The sequence below is a fragment of the Ophidiomyces ophidiicola genome (assembly GCF_022830035.1).
Source record: "Ophidiomyces ophidiicola strain CBS 122913 chromosome Unknown scaffold_34, whole genome shotgun sequence".
Lineage (NCBI taxonomy): Eukaryota > Fungi > Ascomycota > Eurotiomycetes > Onygenales > Onygenaceae > Ophidiomyces > Ophidiomyces ophidiicola.
In genome coordinates this window covers 185,699-204,414 of record NW_026054674.1, presented here as the reverse complement: position 1 = coordinate 204,414, position 18,716 = coordinate 185,699, and the positions used below count along the sequence as shown (strand labels likewise).

Below are 18,716 nucleotides of genomic sequence, written 5' to 3'. Positions count from 1 at the left end.
GAGAGGAAAAAGAGAGAGAGAGAGAGAGAGAGAGATAAGACCAAAAAGAAAAGGAGAATGATACAGGAGTGTGGTGTTGTAAAAACAATGTCCAGCAAGTCTATCGGTTAGTGTCTATCATCATGCTAGGCCAAACGCTGGCAAACAAAAAATGAAAACCCCAAAAAACAAGGACAAGATAGGTGGAAACGACATAACAAAAGACGAATCTAAAAAAAAAGTCTGTCGGACGACTACCTCCTCCCTCTTTGCTGCTGCTGCTGCTGCGGCATGCCGCCGAGGATCTGATCGAAGCTCAAGTTGGGATTGTGGCTGAGCGGGCGAGCGGGGAGCGGCTCCATGGGCGCGACGCCGGCGGGCAGCGGCAGCGCCTCGATGCCCATGTGGATGGACGAGCGGTTGCCGGCGCGCGCGGCGAAGCCCGGGTGCGGCAGCGGCAGCGAGAACATGGGCGGCGTGATGGTGCCCGGCGTGAGGAGCGGCGTGGGCTGGCGGTCGGAGTTCGACTCGGTGGACGAGAGCGGCGGCGCGATGAACGGCGGCTGGTACGGCGAGGCGGGCGTGCCGGGCCCGCTGCCGCTGGCGGTGCCGGTGCCGGTGCCAGCGCTGTGGATGTTGTGGTTGGGCGCGAAGTCGTGGTGCTGCATGGCGGGTGAGAGCAGCTGGTGCTGGTCGGCCCAGCGCGAGGCGACCTGCCAGCAGTGGCTGCGGCGGTAGACGCCCTCGACGCCGTTGGCGACGACGTCGGAGGGCAGGTTGACGACGCCGGCGCCGCCGGCCACGCCGAACCAGCTGCGGCCGGAGCGCGGATCGTCCTTGCACCACGGCGAGCCGCCGCGCGGCGGGATGCAGAGGAAGTACTCGACACCGTCGCTGAACTTAACGTCGGGCGCGTCGACGATGACCATGGGCAGCGACTGCAGCACGGCGTACATGAACAGCCACTGGCCGCAGCGGTTGTCGACCAGTTCGTCGGTGTTCTTGCCGCTGCCGACGCGGCGTTCGAACTGCGTGAAGCTTTCGAGGAACGGCGTGGGTTTCATGCTCTTGTGGTTGTAGCCGGCCAGCAGGATCTCGTTGATTTCGCCGGCGGACAGTTTCTTGGCCCTCTCCTTGGGTTCTTTCTTCGGGTCCAGCCGTCGCTTGATGGAGCGGATGGTGGGTCGGAGCGGGATATCAAACGGAATCGGGGGCGCCACAGGAGGCGTGCTTCTGTCGAACTCACTCATGAGCTGTCTCAAGGCCCGGACGGAAGGTTCCTGGGCATCTACGCCATCGCCTTCGAGGCCCGTCAGATTCATATCCGACGATCGGGTGGTGAGCGAGGTGCGGTCGACCAGCATGTCATAGAGGTCGGTGAAATCGCGGTACAGCTCTCGCAGCACCAGGCGATTCAGGCCGCTCTCCTCGAACTGGTTCTTTTTGGAATTGGCCCTCGGCGGCCACGATCCAAAGCGGGCGCGATAGTACGACATGACGTGCTTGCGGAAGGCAACATAAGCATTTTTCCAGTTTTTGAAGCTAATCAGCCTGGCTTCGTTCATGACATTAGAGTTTGCGAAACCCGAGAACAGCTGCGGGAAATCAAAATCATCCAACTTTTCCCTGGCAACCTTCAGGCGGTTTTCGAGGTCCAGGTACCCTCTCTCCATTCGTTTTTGAGTTAACTTTGTGACGAGTGCATATTTGGATCCGTCACATAACTTAATATCGTCCAGTTTCCCCACGCCATGGCTGAATCCTTCTTGATATAAAGGAAGATAGCGCATCCTCTCTCCCAGCACGATGGCCTGGAGGGTCTTTTCCGAGCTCCGCCGCACGTCGGACAGCCCCAACTCATCGCAGTAACAGGCAAAGCTCGAGATTGCCGTCTCTCCAAACGTCGAGCCGTCCAGGTTCGAGAAGCCGAATCGCTCCAGCAGGCCGGCAATCTCCATGAAGATGGCAAACACTGAGGGACACCGGGGCGTGGCGATCAGCGACTGGCCGACGAGGAAGGCAAAGATGTTGCGGAACAAGACGAGCATGTCGACGTCCTCGTCGTGCAGCATGGGCTGGGGGCCGGACACGTCGCTGACGAACGGCACGGGCAGAAACAGATGCAGCTCCTGGGCGGACTCGTCGAGCAGGTAGTCTCTGGACCGGCGGCCGTCGGAGCCATCCTGCGAGCCGTCGAGGGAGCCGTGGGGCGGCGAGACGGGCGGCGACATGGGCACGGACAGATGCAGCTGCGGCGGGCGGTCGACGGGGCGATCGGGCAGGGCGGCGGGGTCGGCACCGCGGGCCATGATGGTCAGGGCGGGCGAGGCGGCGAAGGCGGCGGAGTGGACCTTGAAGGAGGGCGGGCGGCCGGTGCTGGGGGGGAAGAGATACACGTAGGTGTCGCCCTGGTCGTCCCAGAGCTCATAGACCTGCGGGGAGTGTGTGGTTAGGCCATCAGGCTGACACGGCGGTGATTGTTGCTGCTGTTGTCGTCGAGAGAGGCTCACCTTGTCGCCGGCGACCAAGCGGTCGACGTCGTAGGGGATTTCCTGGGGCGTGCCGGCGACCCAGGCACGCATCTTCTGGGCGGGATTGGGCATGGCATCGGAGGCCTTGCGCAGCTTGCCAGGCACCCAGCTCCGGGTCTTGGGCGGCTTGGGCGTGGGCAGGGGCTCGCAGGCAGACATGGGGCGGCTGAAGTTGGTGGCCCAGCTCTGCGGACGCTGGCGGGAGTCGTCGAGGGGGTCGGCGGCGGCGACGCTGGGGTTCACCATGGCGAGGGCAGGCGGCGGCAGGAACTCGCAGCTGGGCAGCGGCGCGGAGACGTTTCGCGGGGTGGTGGTGGTTTTGTTGTGCAGGTCCTGGACGGAGGCCGAGTGGCGAAGGGCGGGCTGCGAGGCCGAGGGGCCATGGCGGGCAGCGGTGGCGTGCGGCGACTGCGACTGGGACGGGGACGGAGACTGGGACTGGGACTGAGAGTGCGAAGCGGCGTGGGAGCGCGGCGGCTTGGAGTCGTCTTTGGGCCGCGACGAGCCCAGGGAGAAGAGCGAGGACAGGCGCTTGGCCGACTTTGCAGGCGCGGCGAGCATGGCGGGCGGGGAGGCTAGTGGGCGAGGAGCATGCCGGGAGGGAGAGTGAGTATGAGAGAGAGAGTGTGTGTGTGTGAGAGGGAGAGTAGAAGGAGAGTAAGAGAGAGAGAGTGAGAGAGAGAGACGGCAGAGAAAGGAAAGGCTGCGGCAAAAGCAACGGGCAGCCAACGGCAGGCGGGAAACGCCTTGGAAACACGCTCGCTCGCGGGCAAAGGGGCGGCGCGGTGAAACACAGGCGGGTGGCGACCCAAACGCTTCTGACGCGATACTCTTTCTCTGCTGTACGTATTCTATTCTCCTCTCTCTCTCTAACTACGGATTATCCTACTCTGCTGCTATTTTTGGCTCGTGCGTGTTACCATGGGCCGCTCAACAAAGACGAAGCACAACAGGCAGCTCCAAGCGGCCCGACTGGCGCAGTTCGCCCCCGGTGGACTCCCTGACTAACAGCATCCTTCGACGAGTACTGCTACTCTCCCAGTGAATCCGTTTCCAATCCCAAGCCTCCGACGCGTGCGTTGGCATTCTGCGCTCTGGTCCCACGCTAACTAACCCACTCACTGGCACACTGCTAGCGAGAGCTCACAGCCACGCCTGGCGCAAGCGAAGTCGCCGCCGTTTCCACCGCGAAGCTCGACGGCTGTGCTGCTGGCTGTCGTATCGGTTAGTTAGTAACTAGTTAACGAGCTAGCCAGCTACCTGGATAATTGCTCCTCTCCTCCGTACTCCCTCCCTCCCAGCTTCACACCCGCCCTCTCGTGACTTTGGCGCTCTCCGCCCCCTGCCGACGCGTCTACCGCCCGCCCACCCGCCGCTTGGCGACCCCCGATGGCGTAAGCCCGCTTCCCGCCTGGGCCACGCTCAGCCGGACGGAGACAGAGTACGGAGTAGTTATGAATTCCTTCTAGGCTCCGGTATTCTATCACGCTCCCACCATGGCCGCTCCCACGCCCTCGCCCTCGCCTGCCATCGACCTCTTCCGCGGCTGGCCCAACCCCTCGCTGCACCCCACCGCCGCCCTCGAAGCCGCCGCCGCCGCCGTGCTGCGCGACCCCGCCCGCTCCGCGCCCGCCTTTGGCTACGGGCCCGACGAGGGGGATCCCGACCTGCGCGCCGCCGTCGCCCGCTGGCTGTCCGGCTTCTATGCCAGCGCCGCCGCGCCCGCCGTCACGCCCGACCGCCTCTGCATCACCGGTGGCGCCAGCCAGGCCCTGGCCTGCCTGCTGCAGGTCTTCGCCGACCCCGCCCGCACCCGCGCCGTGTGGATGGTCGAGCCCACGTACTACCTGGCCTGCCGCATTTTCGACGATGCCGGCTTCGCGGGCCGCATGCGCGCCGTGCCTGAGGATGCGGAGGGCATTGACGTCGAGTTTCTCGAGGCCGAATTAAAAAAATGTGACGCTGCGGCGGTGGAGAGTGCAAGTGGTACCGTTGAATCGGTATAGTATTCGGATATGGCTTTTGTCCTGCTACGATTTACTTACCTCTTCTCTGTCCGACCAGCAAGCGAAGTCGCCGTTCCCGTGGAGGAAGATCTACAAGCACATCATCTACGCCGTGCCGACCTTCTCCAATCCGTCCGGCGGCATCATGACCACGCGCCGCCGCGAGCAGCTGGTGCGGCTGGCGCGAGCGCACGACGCCCTCCTCGTCGCCGACGACGTGTACGACTTTCTCCAGTGGCCAGGCGGCCATGACGACGACCCGGCCACGCAGAACCCCGACCGCGCCGTGGCCCCGCGCCTGGTGGACATCGACCGCGTGCTGGACGGCGGGCCCCGGGACGACTTCGGCAACGCCATCAGCAACGGCAGCTTCAGCAAGCTGATCGGGCCCGGCTTCCGCGTGGGCTGGGTCGAGGCCGCGCCGCGGCTGGCGTACGGGCTCTCGCAGACGTGAGTCGATATCTTAGTATTGCACGGTATACACTATGCTGATGCGTGTGACAATCCCCAGCGGCTCGACCATCTCCGGCGGCGCTCCGTCGCAGCTCACCTCGACCTTTGTGCGCGAGCTCCTGACGTCCCACTTCGTGCCCGACTTCGTGCACCACACCCTGCGCCCCGTCTACCGCCGCCGCTACCACCTGCTCGCGTCCGCCATCGCGACACACCTCGCACCGCTCGGCGTGCACCACGTCGGCGCCCCCGACGACAACAACAACGACAACGACGAGGCCGCCGTCCGCGGCGGCTACTTCATCTGGATCCAACTCCCCGCGACGGTCAGCGTGACGGCGCTGGCGGCGCGCGCGCGCCGCGAGGAGGCGCTCGAGGTCGGCGAGGGCCGGCTGTTCCGCGTCGCGGGCGACCGCAGCAACCGCGAGCGCCGCCACGACGTCGACCGCTACGTGCGCCTGTGCTTCGCGTACGAGGAGGAGCCGCATCTGAGCGCGGGCGTGCAGCGGCTGGCGCGTGCGCTGCGGCGGGAATTGCGCGTGGAGTGAGGGGAATCGTGCTATGGAGGAGTAGAAGCGAAGGGTCGGAGCGGAGGGGTGTTTGTTTTCCTGTACTCGTACTCCGTAGAACGAACTCACATGAACACATTCTTGGCTCTCTATTTTTCTTCTACACGGCGCGAAATGAGGGAGGCAGCCCCAGCCACGCCCAGCACAGACAGACGCCATGCACGCGGAAGGTCTGCGATGCAAGATCAGATATGGCCTGCTCTCGCAGCCTCATGATCACAAAAAGGCTGTTCGCGGGCTTGATCGCCGCGCGGCGGGGGCGTGTGACTGTTCCGGTCTGGCTGGCTGGGCGTGGGTGATCGGCGGCTAGCTATGACAATACGGAGAGGCGGGCCTTGCAGGATGACTGGTTGTATGAGACCCGGAGATATGTATCATTCGCGAGGCTAATCAGGGGGTGGTGGGTGAAATAGCTTTTTCTCATAGCAAAACCCTCCGAAGCCAACCAGTCTGGACAACCTCAACCCCCCCTTTTAATTAACAAATCTCGCCTCCACGCACCACCACGATAATATCATTTCAGAGAGAATCATACTACGGAGTACTCCGTACCCCCAGCCTGAGCCACCCTGGCGGCGATGCAGTCTCCGTCTGTGCGGCCACCCTTCCCACGCTGGTGTTTTCTCCGCGTGGCTGCGACCACCACCACCAGCATAGTTAACCCAGCGCCAGGGCTGGCGGGCCCCGGAGCCCTAGCACAAGCACAAGCACGCCGCGACGGTCGCACCGATCGCCGCAGAGAGAGAGCCCCCCGAGAGTCGTGCGCTCATTGGCTGCGGGGCGATGCGATCGTCCGCGCAGCTGGTTGGTGCTGCTGCGAGACGAGAGCGGACGGGAACGGGGGTCTCGTGCGGGCGTGCAGGCCGTAGCTCGTCAACTAACTAGTGAGGTAGCTAACTACCTGGTACACCCGTCGAGTCGGAGCTAGGTACCATGTAGGGTACATACCTAGACCAGCTCGTGCCTCCTCCCAACCGATCAACTGACGGCGCCGCGCGGGCGTTCCCCAGCCAGGAACGGGCTGTCTGATGCGGTCAGCGGTTGCAGTCCATGACATCGACCAGATGACGCCCCCTCTCTCATTCTCCGCGAAAAGAACCTGTTCGCAAAGAAGAAGGGGAGGGGGGGGGGGGGGGGGGGGGGGGGGGGGGGGGGGGGCTGGTATGTAGCCCAGCGCATAAATAAGAACCCAACGCACGTCCAATGCCGTGAGGAAACCCGTCCGGCGCCAAAAAAAAAAAGGGAAAAAGGAAAAAAGGGAACCGGATCTCTTGAGTCTCGCCCGTTTCAATCGGTTTCGCTCCCCTGCTCGACCGCCCGCCCTGTTTCATTGTGAACCCCACCTAGCGCGTCTGGCACTGGCTCCCCGGGGGGCTCTCGAGCGCACTTGACAGGTCAGAATCAGAACCCGCTAGCCAGTGAGTGCAAAAAGCTTCGTTTTCCGTGTCGACTTCTAGCCGCATCTGTGTGAAATAAATAAAAAAAAAAAAACTAAATATGAAATATTGATTGCGGCACGGCTCCACTGGCGATCACTGTGGCAGCGGGTGCCCCTGTCTAGGCTGCATATTATTATTATACGTGCTGGGCGGCTCTCTCCGTGCGCTCCTGGCCTATAAGCCCGCTCTGCCACGGCGAATTCCAGACAGTCATGGAACTGCCGTGAAGAGCGTCTCTGTTCTTGGGAGCAAATTCTTCTTTTGTCGGCAGAAGCCGCTCTGTTTTGATCAACTGGGCTGGCTGTCACTCTTTTTGCCCTTTGTGTGCGCACACTCACTCCGGACAATACCCCCCATTGTTCACCTCCTGCATTCATTTTAAATGTTTTGACTCGTTGTTCATTTCTCATCTTTCTTGACTCTCTCTTGCACTCGCTTAAACAATTGTTCCACATATCAAACAAAACTGACTCTCACTGAAGGAAGCCACGCCGGCCGCAGCTCACCTCAGTAGAGGCCCTTCTCTTATTTGATATCCCCTCCCAGAGCACTCCATCATGGCCCGCCGCCTTGCCTTCACCTGGCTCGCTGTGCAGCTTCTTATGCTGTTGCTGCAGACGACGCCTTTTGCAAATGCCATCCCCATGCCCCAGGATCAGACTCCTGGCCTGACCACCCCCCCATACTGGCTGGGCTCCATCAAACGCCAGGGTGCAGCCGCCTTCAACCCAAACAGCGCTTATCAAGTGTTCAGAAACGTCAAAGACTTTGGTGCAAAGGGTAAAAACATCTCACTTTCCTGTCTGCAGCTGCTGGCTTGTGCTGGGTATACTGACATATCGACCAGGCGACGGATCCACCGATGATACCGAAGCAATCAACAATGCAATTTCCTCGGGCTCCAGATGTGGTTCGGGCTGCGACTCATCAACCATCACTCCCGGCCTGGTCTACTTCCCTCCCGGCACCTACGTCGTTTCGAAGCCGATCATCCAGTACTATTATACGCAGCTTGTGGGCGATGCTGTCAACCCTCCCACCCTGAAGCCCACCGCGAGCTTCGTGGGCATCGCGGTGATCGACGCTAATCCGTACAATGAGAAGGGGCAGAATTGGTACACCAACCAGAACAATTTCTTCCGCCAGGTTCGCAACTTCGTCATTGACCTCACGGGAATGAACATGGGCTCTGGCGCCGGCATCCATTGGCAAGTTGCACAAGCGACCAGCCTGCAGAACATCCGCTTTGAGATGGTGCGGGGCGGCGGCGATGCAAACAAACAGCTTGGTATCTTCATGGAGAACGGCTCTGGCGGTTTCATGACCGATCTTGTGTTCAATGGTGGCAACTACGGCGCGTTCTTCGGCAACCAGCAGTTCACCACACGCAACCTGACCTTCAATGACTGCAACACCGCCATCTTTATGAACTGGAACTGGGCCTGGACCTTCAAGTCGCTGACCATCAACAACTGCGCGGTGGGTCTGAACATGTCCAACGGGATCACTAACCAAACCGTCGGCTCCGTCTTGATCCTCGATAGCAAGATCAACAACACACCCCGCGGCATTGTGACAGCATTCGATAGCGGCGTGCCCGAGGCGGGCGGCACTCTCATCTTAGATAACGTCCAGTTTGCCGGTTCAAGCGAGGCCGTTTCCAACGTGCAAGGGGGCCGGATCTTGGGAGGCGACACCACCATTGGCCACTGGGTGCAGGGCAATGCCTATCTTCCTGGCTCTGGCTCGGGTGCGTCCAAGGGCAAAAGAGACACCACCCGGACATCGACGTTGGTTAAAGTCGCCACCGTGATTGACTGCCCGGAGACTCCACTCCCGTCGATCCCTGTTCCTGTTCCTGGCACTAGCTCTGCGCAGGTGCCACCTACACCTACACCTCCCGCTTCCAACGTCCCTAGCAGTAGTGGTAATCCGACCGGCCCAAGCCAGAGCGGGAGCGTTCCCGGCGTACCTCAACCTTCTGCTCCCGCGCCTTCAAATACTGCCGCTCCTTCGCCTCCTGTTCCTACACCTTCCCCATCTTCCCCTACGAGCCCTAGCGCGAGCCAGAGCGAAACCTGTGCGAGGACTGCGGTCACTAAAACCAGAGCCCGGACCGCGCTCCCTGGTCCTACGAAACCAGCTGTGCTCTTGGATCAATCCGGTAAAGTCTTCGAGCGCTCGAAGCCCCAATACCAAAATGTTCCTGCGTCGTCGTTTATCAGTGTCAAATCCGCTGGAGCCAAGGGAGATGGAAAGACCGACGATACCGCCGCAATCCAAAGGGTTTTGGACAGCGCTCAGCCCAACCAAATCGTGTATTTTGACCACGGCGCGTATCTGATCACAACCACGCTCAGAATTCCAAAGAACATCAAGATCACCGGTGAAATCTGGCCGCTGCTGATGGCCACTGGCCCCGCGTTTTCTGACGAGAAGAACCCCATCCCCATGCTCCAAGTTGGCAAACCTGGCGACAGAGGCACTGTCGAGATTTCAGACCTCATGATCGAAACCAAGGGTCCCACGCCCGGCGCCATCCTGGTCGAGTGGAATGTTCACGAAGAGTCTCAAGGATCCGTTGGAATGTGGGACGTCCATTTGCGCGTCGGCGGTTCCGCAGGCACCGATCTCCAGAGCAACCGCTGCGCCAAGACCCCAAACTCCACCACCACTCCGAATCCTCAATGCATCAGCGCTTTCATGCTGCTCCATGTCACGGCGTCGGGGTCGGGATACTTCGAGAATACCTGGTTTTGGGTTGCCGATCACGAGCTAGATTTGACTGATTTTGGACAAATTAACATCTACAATGGAAGAGGCGTCCTTATTGAGAGCCAGGGTCCGGTTTGGATGTATGGCACGGCGTCGGAGCACAACACCCTGTACAACTACCAGATCAACAAAGCTAAGAACGTTTATATGGCCTTGATCCAGACCGAAACTCCGTAAGCGCTCCTTTTTTTTCCCCTTTTTTCTCTTACATGCTTTTTCTCTAACATCAAATCCAGGTACTTCCAATCTAATCCTGATGCGCTGGTGCCCTTCCAGCCCATGGCAAAATTCGACGATCCAACATTCGGCGACTGCACCACCGCCGCGTGCAAGAAAGCATGGGGCCTCCGTATCTTGCAGTCGAGTGACGTCTACTTATACGGTGGTGGTCTGTACAGCTTCTTCGAGAACTACAACCAAGATTGCCTGCAGACCGAGTCCTGCCAGCTCAACATGATCGAGGTCGACTGCTCCGACGTGTACTTGTATGCACTGAGCACCAAGGCCAGCACGAACATGATCACCTCGAATGGCCAAGCTTTGATCTTGCAGAAGGATAATAGAAACAACTTCTGTTCGACCTTTGCATTCTTCCACCAAGGCCTTTAAGAGATTTTTGGACAAGATTTCTTTTTTTACTTCTACGTTCTAACGATTGTTTTAACAAAAAATTGCCTTTTGATACCTTCTTGGCCTTCTTTTTGGAACCATTCTTGACAATTTTGTTTTTTAGATGCCTCGGCTTGCATGCCTGAATCCACAGATTGGCCCACTATTCCCAGATGATATCCCTTTTGTTTTGTTCTTTATTTTTTTGTGACACGAAAAAAAGATTTTCAGATAATGCAAATGATTTGTACATTAATAGAACCCAGTCTAGCCCTAGCAAATCAAGACATATGTAGACTCATTTGCCTGGTATTAACTACTGTGCTCTGTAAATGTTTGCTCCTTCAAAACGGCCTATTTTTTCCCCCGTCATTGCCCAATGACGGCCCAAGCCCGGTTTCGCCGAAAGATAACAGCTTTTCTTGCGGTATGTCAAACTCACGTTTCATCCAGACGGGTTCACTAAGAATTCTAGGTCGCCGAACGGAAACCCCTTTACCGCAAGTTCCAACGTCGCCGGGAAACGGCGTTCCGTCCGTGGAATAATAATATTAATAATAATAATGTTAGATGACAGACAGGGGCACGACCCTGCGGCTGTTAGCCAGGCAGACAGGCAGGCAGCCAGGCAGGCAGACAGGCCCACACCACGTTAGCCCCGGCTGGGCGCCGGCGCGCGGTATCAGTCCCACATCTCGGATGCAAAGCAGAATTGCGGGACGCAGGCTCCTCCTACGCTAACTATATGATGATCACGATATATGTATGCATTTTATTGGCCCGGAAGGGAGCGGGGCGGGGCGGGTCTAACCGTTTTTGGAGTGCAGTGCGAGCTGTTTAATATCCGACGTCTGCCAAGTTCGAGAACAATTTAGTGAGGATTGTGGGGGAGGAAGGGCCGTGATTGGCGGTGAACGGTGAATAATAATAATGTATCGGTGGGTGCCAAATTGTTTTGCGTAATGGCCGTCGCCGGCATTTGGTAAGGCTGCCGATACTAACTAGGCCGCAATTTAAAATTGAGAAATAATAGGGCAAAGTAGGAAACCCCCACAGTCCACGGGCTCCATGATCGGCGAATGTGGTGTTTTAACAAAAGGACATCTTGTATCCAGGAGGTCCAAGGGAGACAAGCAACAAAAGGACGCGGTTCAAAACCATGATAACAACATGTTTGCGAAATTGAAGCGTTACTGATCTGCCCCAGCAGCTCCAGATCGGCAAATGACATCTTGGGATGTGTTCTTGGGAGCTCCTCTAGGATCCTCGGGCATTCGCCGCCGCCATGGTGTCTCCCGTATGATAGAGTTGGAAGCGTGCGGGCTCAGGAACACTCGATATTTTTGGCGGCAGCAGGGTGACATATGAATGAATATGCATGGCCAGCCGTTAGTGTGTCAGACTGATTGGATGAGTTGCGTCGGCCGCTTCAGGAGGCGAGCGCTGGTGACGTAAGGCCCGGCGCGGCCGTTGGCTCGCTGCCTAAAGCTAGTTACGTAAGCAGGGCCGACGGCTGTGGCGCACATCACGATCACCACGCGCCGCGATCGGAAAGACAACGAACGGACGGGGCATCCTGGGGGCGAGTTGAGGAGCGTGCCCACCGCGTGATGCTGCAGAGGGCGAGCAATAATAATAATAATGATCATGGAGAGACCCCACCAGGAACTGTGGCTCAGCCACGCCACTGATCTATCTCCTCGGGCGCCTGCAGCCGGAGACAAAAAGACTGGTCCTCGGGAGCGGCTGTATGCATCCGGAGGATGGAGGACGTCATGCCTGGCGGGCTCGCTAGACCAGCCAATACGAGGGGGGGCAGGCAGGCAGGCAGGTCCGCTGGCATCGCCGAAGATCGCGGTCTGCCTCGGCGCACCTCAGTCCACGGCTGGGAGTCCGAGGTCTCGCCGCGGCTGGCCCCCAGACGAACGTCGTCGGGGCACACCGTTTCCGGGGCCCCCGCGAAGGACGGCGGCGGCGCGCACGATACACGCCCAAAGTGTGGCTGAGATCAGAAAGTAGTGATAGCGCCGGCCAGGGGCAGCGGCGCCGTCGCGCTAAAGCCCCGCTTCGCCGCGACTGTTCTGTCGGTCGGGCTGGGTGATCCTGTCAGCAGGATCATCAACGGCCAGCCAAGCTCAGCCTTCGCTAGTGAAATACTCCGCGCAATTAGCATCGCTGCAAGGGATTGTTTGCTGCTCTTCTACCTAATTCAGAGCAGCTACACTGCTGTTGCTGCTGCTGCTGCTGGCCCAAAGACCACTACCACTACCATTACTCCCCTCCCCCCCAGCGCTCGTTTCTGCGTTCCCACGGACTAGTTAGTTAGTTCACTATGCCTCAGCTTCACCCGCCGGCCTGCTCCAGCCACAGGACTTAAAAAGGCCCCCGTTCCCCGCGCCCTTGCCCTGCACACCTGTCTGGCCACACTCCGCCCCCCCTCTCCTCCCCCTTCTTCCCCTTCCCCCCGGTCTTCGGATGCCATGACCTTTATATGGCGACGTCCGAGCAAGTAGACCCTTCCAAGCCTGCCGCCCGCAAGCCCAAGGTGACACGCTCGCGCAACGGCTGCTGGACGTGTCGCGCGCGCAAGAAGAAATGCGACGAGACGCATCCCGAGTGCCTGCAGTGCCGCAACAAGGGCCTCAAGTGCGAGGGCTACGAGGCGCGGCTGAAATGGGGGAATGGCATCGCCTCGCGGGGCTACCTGAAGGGGATGAATTGCCCTACGATGATGGTGGCGCCGCAGGCGCCCGCGACAACGACAACGACGACGACGACTACAACGATGATGATGACGACGACGACAATGATGATGAGTTCTGCCAAGTCTACGGACAGCGGCGATGAGAGTGCTGCGCGGAAGGCCTGCAAGCAACGCCCGCCGAAGAAAGCCAGCCCGCCTGCTGCGGAGCGGGACGTGACGAAGGAGGCGGGAAAATCCAGCGAGGAGCCACAGACCGAATCGGCGCCGTCCGAGGTCGATTCGCTTCGCTCGATAGGGCTGAGCCCCTTTGATCGGGAACTGTTTCTTGAATGTATGCCTGCCTGCCCCCCCAAGCCGCCAAAAAACGCTTGTTTTCCTGCGACTAACCGTGCGATACCAATAATAAATAGTCAAACGGTGGGGAGCGCAGTGTCTGGCGATGGGATCAGAGAGCGGGTATTCGCCGTTCGAGGAGGTCGTGGCCTACTGCGACGAGTCGGAGTCGCTGATGGCCAACTGCCTGATGTTCCAGCTGTCGCTGAGCCCGCAGTACCAGGACCGGCAAGAGGCATACTACGCGGAGGCTCTGCGGCTCTTCCGCCGTGATGTCTGTGACAGTGCGAGTATGTCGAAGGATGCGACGATCATCGCCGGCATCCTGCTCTGCTCTGTGGGGGTATGCGCCCACACTCCCTCTGTCCGTGTTGTTTTTTTTTTTTTTTTTTTTTGGTTAACTACTTCTGACGCTTCTCTTGCTTGGAGTTTGGCTAACGACGAGCTCGCTCTCTCTCTTCTTTCTCGCAGATGCAAAACTGCAAGTCCTGGACGATGCACCTCGGCGGGCTGCACTCCATCCTCGCGCACCGGCACGCGATCCAGAACCAAACGCCGATCGCGTCGGAGCTGGTGTGCACGATCGGGTTCCTGGACCTGCCGTCGCACATCGTGGGGCGGCAGACGGCGCCGCTCAACATCTGGCGCGACTACTGCCGCGGCAAGACGGGCATCGAGCCGACGAGCGGCATGCCGTACAGCCTGCTGGACATCTTCGCGGTGGTGGGCGAGCCGGACGCGGAGTGGCGGTTCTGGTCGTGGAACCCGATCGGGCTGACGGCCACGAGCGCGAGGTCGATGCTGTGGACCATCACGCAGCTGGCGGGCGTGATCCTGGCGCGCGAGAAGCACCCGTGCAGCCGGCGCACCACCAACAGCAGCGGCGAGTTCTCGTCGCCGTCGACGGAGACGCTGGTGGACCGGGTGCTGGCGCAGCTGGGCAGCATGTCGCGCGGCGGCGGCGACGACGGGCTCAGCCCATCGACCATCAACCTGCTGCTGTTCCCGGCGTTCGTGGCGGGCTCGCAGCACGCGGTGGTGTCGGCGTCGCAGCGCGCCTTCCTGGAGGCGTTCTGGGCCGACTTTTTCAGCGAGGACGGCACGGGCAGCCCGCACCTGGCGCTGCCGCTGCGTATTCTGCGCGAGCTCTGGACCAATGCCAACGGACGCAGCGCTGACCAGGTGGCGCGTGGTTGGGACGTGGAAGTTGGCTTGTTTTGAGAGAAGAAATACAAATGGCGTTTTTCCGTTTCTGTCCGCGAGCCAAGGCACCACGCTCGCGCTCTGCGAAGTTGCCAAGCCCGGAGCGCGGGAGATATTAGTCAGCGCGCCAAGGCCCGGACGGCCGCATCGGGCAGGACGTGCTGCGGTTAGGGTTGCCGCTACAAAAGCTTGGTCGGAGCTTGGCGCGCTTGTTTGCGTGGTTTGCACGCCCCCGTCTAGACCGCCGGCGGCCAAGTCGCGCCCCCAGCGGCTGGCGCGGGCGAGCGAGTGAGCATGTATGTATGTATGGATGTGTATGTATACGGGGTGGCGACGTGGACTCGGAGTGTAATCATATATAGGTAGACGGAGCAACGGAGCAGGTTTACATTATTATTATTGTTATTCTGTGGCAGCGAGCAGATTATTATTCTATCACCAATATCATGCACCTCACGCCCCAATATTGGGACGGGCTGGGCCAGGCCGGCCGGTGGGAATTGAGTGCCCTGCCAATCACGCCGACGGCCTTACCGGGAGGCAGAAGCGAGCTGGCGTGCGGAGAAACGACCGGCGATACGGGGGCAGGCGGCCCTCGAGGCGGTTTTTCTGGGTCGGCCGTCCGTGCCACTGGCTTTCTTTGTCGCGCGCACGTTTCTTCGGGGGTAGAAAGAGACTACTACTTCGTTCCTTTCGTCGCCCAACAGTGTTTTTCCCGGTTGGTGGTTTTAATTTGTCGGGTGGTTTGATGGGCTGAGGCTGTTTCTCAGCTCTAACTACAGAGCTCGCTAGCGCTGGGCCATGTTAGTCTTTTTTTATGCGCCCTGTAATTTCGCGGGAAAAGGGGGGTATGATTATTATTATTATTATTATTCTTATTACTCACCCCTAGCCTGCCAGCCAGCTAGTATCAGCACTGGCCTTGACTACTACTAACTACTGCTTACTACTACTACGCTGTGGGAAGCGTAGCACGTCGCGGGCGGCAGGCCACGTACGCCTCCCCGCTGCCCGCCCTCGTAGGCTTTCTCGGCCCTCAGCCAACGCTTCCCTCCCGCGCCAGCCAGCTTCGCCCTGACCCCGTCACGCGAGACTTCCCCCCGGCACGACCGCCGCCGCCGCCGCTGGTGTGGGTGGGCGGACGGACGCCGTGTGCGCGCGCGCGCGCTGGCCTCCGTTGCCTTTTAAATTTCGCGTGTCTCTCCCGATCCTCTTCACTTTTTTGTTTTTTTTAATTTTTTGGGCTACATTTTGGCTTTTTCTTAGCATTAATTCACACTCTTTTTTTTTTTTTGCTCCCCTGCGATCGACAGGCTGACAGCAGCAGCAGAAAAAATAAAAATAATAAAAAGGACTGCTGCGCGCATATAACGTGTGCCTGGCCCGCCGAATCATCCGGCGTCTCGCATTTGTTCCCTCCTCGGCCCTCCGCACGCAACACGCACCCCTCGTTCGAATCGTTCTTGTGAGACGGGATCGCTGTTGACGCTGTGAAACGTGCAAGAGCCCGTCAAAAGTGTTTCTGCTGCGCCCCCTCTCGCAACAGCAGCGCCCCCCTCCCCTTCGCTGGTCTTGTGCTTTTTTCGCCTGGCCCCGAAGTCAGACCTGGAAGAGGAGAGACGAGCGGGCAGCCCCCAAAAGCCCGAAATCCTGCTTCTCGGCGAGAGCCACCCAATATATACACTAACCCCGCGCCCCCATCCAACCATCTTCTTCGTGTGTGCAAAAAAAAAAAAGTTCCGGCAAAAGAGAAGTGCCTCAGATCATTTAGAACCTGCATCGTTGCGAGCCCGCTGGCTTTTTGTTTTTGATTTTGTGAGACTGTGCATTCGCATCGCTGCGACGACAGTGGACGTGCAGCCTTCTTTGTCCGCGCGAGAAGCAGCTACAGCTGCAGGAGCTTGCACACCAAATCCTCGCACCCGATAAAAGCCACGCTGGTTGCCCACATCCCGTCGCCGACAAGGAGACCTACGATGCGCAGTCTACAGCGGACCACCGAGGTCACGAAACTGTCCGGCGCCGATACCATGGTGCTTCGAGTCAAGCACGAAGTGCAGGTTGTACGTCTACAAGCTGAATCTCCCGGACACCCAAGCATGCACAGACTAACCAGGCCCGATTGACTGCGCAGTCCCTTGAACAGCAAGATCCCCCCAGCGTCGACCACACGCAGCAGCAGCACCGGCCCGCGCCGCCCTCGGTGCCCACGCCCATTCACGAAGACCTCGCAATGATCGACCCGGAGCTCCTGGCGCTGTCGCTGGCGGCGCGCGTGCCCGCGGCCGTGCCGTCGATACTCGTGACGCCGTCGCGGCGCAACTGCGGCATGTGCGCGCCCGTCGGCCAGCGCGGCGTCATGCGCATCTGCCGGCCGTGCTACGACGCGCCCCCGGCGCTCTTCTCCATGTCATCGTCGTCGTCCTCCTCCTCATCGCCAACCTCGGCGCTGGCCCGCGCCGGCTGCTTCGAGGCCGTGGCCGACGACCGCATCCTGCTGACGCCGGGCGTCGTGGTGGTGCTGATGGTGGTGCTGTTTCTGGTCGCCGTGGCGCTGGTCGACCTGGCCGACTGGGTGCGGCGACTGCGGCGGCGGCGTCAGCAGCAGCAACAGCAGGCGATCTCGCTGCCCTCGGACAGCAGTGCCAAGGCCGGGCTGTTCGTCGACGACCCGTATTGCTACAGCGACGGCGACGAGCGCCTGGTGCCGTGAGGCGAGACGACTAAAACACCGGGGGGCGTAGGATTTGCGAGGATGGGAATAATCTTTTTTTTTTTTTTTTTAATGTTTTCACTAACTACTGGGGCGGGGCGCGCGCTGGGATTCACACTATTATTATCACTGGGGTGGGACTATTGGAGGCACTAACTATTACTGCCGGACCGTGCATTTCATGCGACGACTCTTTTTTTTTCTGACTACTATCCTACTATTACCGCTCGACGACTATGCTAGCACGGCGCGCGTGGGCTTTGGGCATCATCTGTGGCGGCGTTCTGGTTCCATCCATACACCATACTACCTACTACTACATATAATGCATCTTGTTTAGCGTTGCGTTGCGTTGCGTGTTTGGTTTGCGCGGCTGTTCCTCCCAAGCCCATTCAAGCCTTTCTTGGCCGCCGCTCCGCCCGAGTCAGGGGCTTCTCTCGCCGTGCACTGCGCTTGGCGCCGCGCTGCCTGCACCCACAACGGCTTAGTAGTAGGAGTTGTAGTCGTCGCCCGCGGATCGTGTGCCTGCATGCCAGCGACCCGCCGTGCTCGGCACCGCATGCCCGATCCAGCACTGCTGCGCCCGTGCTCGCCGTAGGGCTGATGGCATGGCTGGCGCTTCCCGCCGGCTCCCGCGAGAAGACGCCTGCGCGCGAGACGTGCTCCTCCTCGCGCGCGCTACTGCTGCCGCTGTGCTGTCACCCACCGCCCAGCTCCGTTCCCTTGCCAGGCGCTGCCCGCCGTTTCGACGTGCGGGTGTTTTTTTCGCTGGTGGTCGCCTCTCTCGCACGAAGGAACGCCCGCGCGGGCTTGCCTGAAACTTGGCGGGCGAACGCGTAAGTGCGGCCTCGCGACCGACCGACCGCATACGTAAGGCGGCCTCCATCCGCCTGGGCTCTTGCGTGCCCGTCATCGTGGGTGATCGATGATGCACTGCTATCTACCTCGTTAGCTAACTCGTTCAGACCCAAAGGTGATTCGCCGGTGTGCTGATCCGAATTACACGCACAGAGAAGCCCTGCCCTGAGGCCGCCGTGCGAATTAATTACCCGACATAGAGGGCCCGCAGACCGGACCGCATCCAAGCCTTTTTGCGCTCGGCGGTATACGTACGCCCTGCATGCCGCCATGCTTGACCGCACCGCCCAAAAGCCGCCGTGACCTGACGGCGATCCAGTCCGACTAATAACAGCGCCCTTCCCGTGGCGACCAGCCGAGGAAGAGACTCTCTGCTTGCTGTCTGTCTGTCTGCCCCATCGTGACCTGTTCGGTCCTGCGACTTTCCTGTTTTATCTACATATTATTTCCTTTCCAACAACCGAGACATCGAACCTTTTTTTTTTTTCCTTCTTCTTCTTTCAATCACAGGCCGGTCCGTCTTTTGAGACCGCCCTGCGGGTCG

At 59.7% G+C, this 18,716-nt stretch overlaps 5 protein-coding genes across 5 annotated transcripts; 4 read left to right on the top strand and 1 right to left on the bottom strand.

Moving 5' to 3' along the window:
* Positions 1–233: 233 nt before the first annotated feature.
* On the bottom strand, positions 234–3,071 carry LOZ57_006017 (uncharacterized protein; the record flags this gene model as incomplete). The annotated part of the gene is made up of 1 exon (XM_049255041.1): positions 234–3,071. One exon carries the CDS (start codon positions 3,069–3,071, stop codon positions 234–236), a length of 2,838 nt encoding a protein of 945 aa, XP_049106048.1.
* A 935-nt stretch (positions 3,072–4,006) lies between these two features.
* YEY2 (Valine--pyruvate aminotransferase) lies at positions 4,007–5,517 on the top strand (the record flags this gene model as incomplete). The annotated part of the gene is made up of 3 exons (XM_049255040.1): positions 4,007–4,510; positions 4,575–4,966; positions 5,028–5,517. 3 exons carry the CDS (start codon positions 4,007–4,009, stop codon positions 5,515–5,517), a joined length of 1,386 nt encoding a protein of 461 aa, XP_049106047.1.
* A 2,017-nt stretch (positions 5,518–7,534) lies between these two features.
* On the top strand, positions 7,535–10,361 carry LOZ57_006015 (uncharacterized protein; the record flags this gene model as incomplete). The annotated part of the gene is made up of 3 exons (XM_049255039.1): positions 7,535–7,757; positions 7,825–9,925; positions 9,989–10,361. 3 exons carry the CDS (start codon positions 7,535–7,537, stop codon positions 10,359–10,361), a joined length of 2,697 nt encoding a protein of 898 aa, XP_049106046.1.
* Positions 10,362–12,852: 2,491 nt separating this feature from the next.
* Positions 12,853–14,619, top strand: LOZ57_006014 (uncharacterized protein; the record flags this gene model as incomplete). The annotated part of the gene is made up of 3 exons (XM_049255038.1): positions 12,853–13,396; positions 13,476–13,741; positions 13,870–14,619. The coding sequence occupies 3 exons, from the start codon at positions 12,853–12,855 to the stop codon at positions 14,617–14,619; spliced, it is 1,560 nt and encodes a 519-aa protein (XP_049106045.1).
* Positions 14,620–16,577: 1,958 nt separating this feature from the next.
* LOZ57_006013 (uncharacterized protein) lies at positions 16,578–17,314 on the top strand (the record flags this gene model as incomplete). Its single annotated transcript, XM_049255037.1, has 2 exons — positions 16,578–16,664; positions 16,718–17,314. The coding sequence occupies 2 exons, from the start codon at positions 16,578–16,580 to the stop codon at positions 17,312–17,314; spliced, it is 684 nt and encodes a 227-aa protein (XP_049106044.1).
* Positions 17,315–18,716: the final 1,402 nt, after the last annotated feature.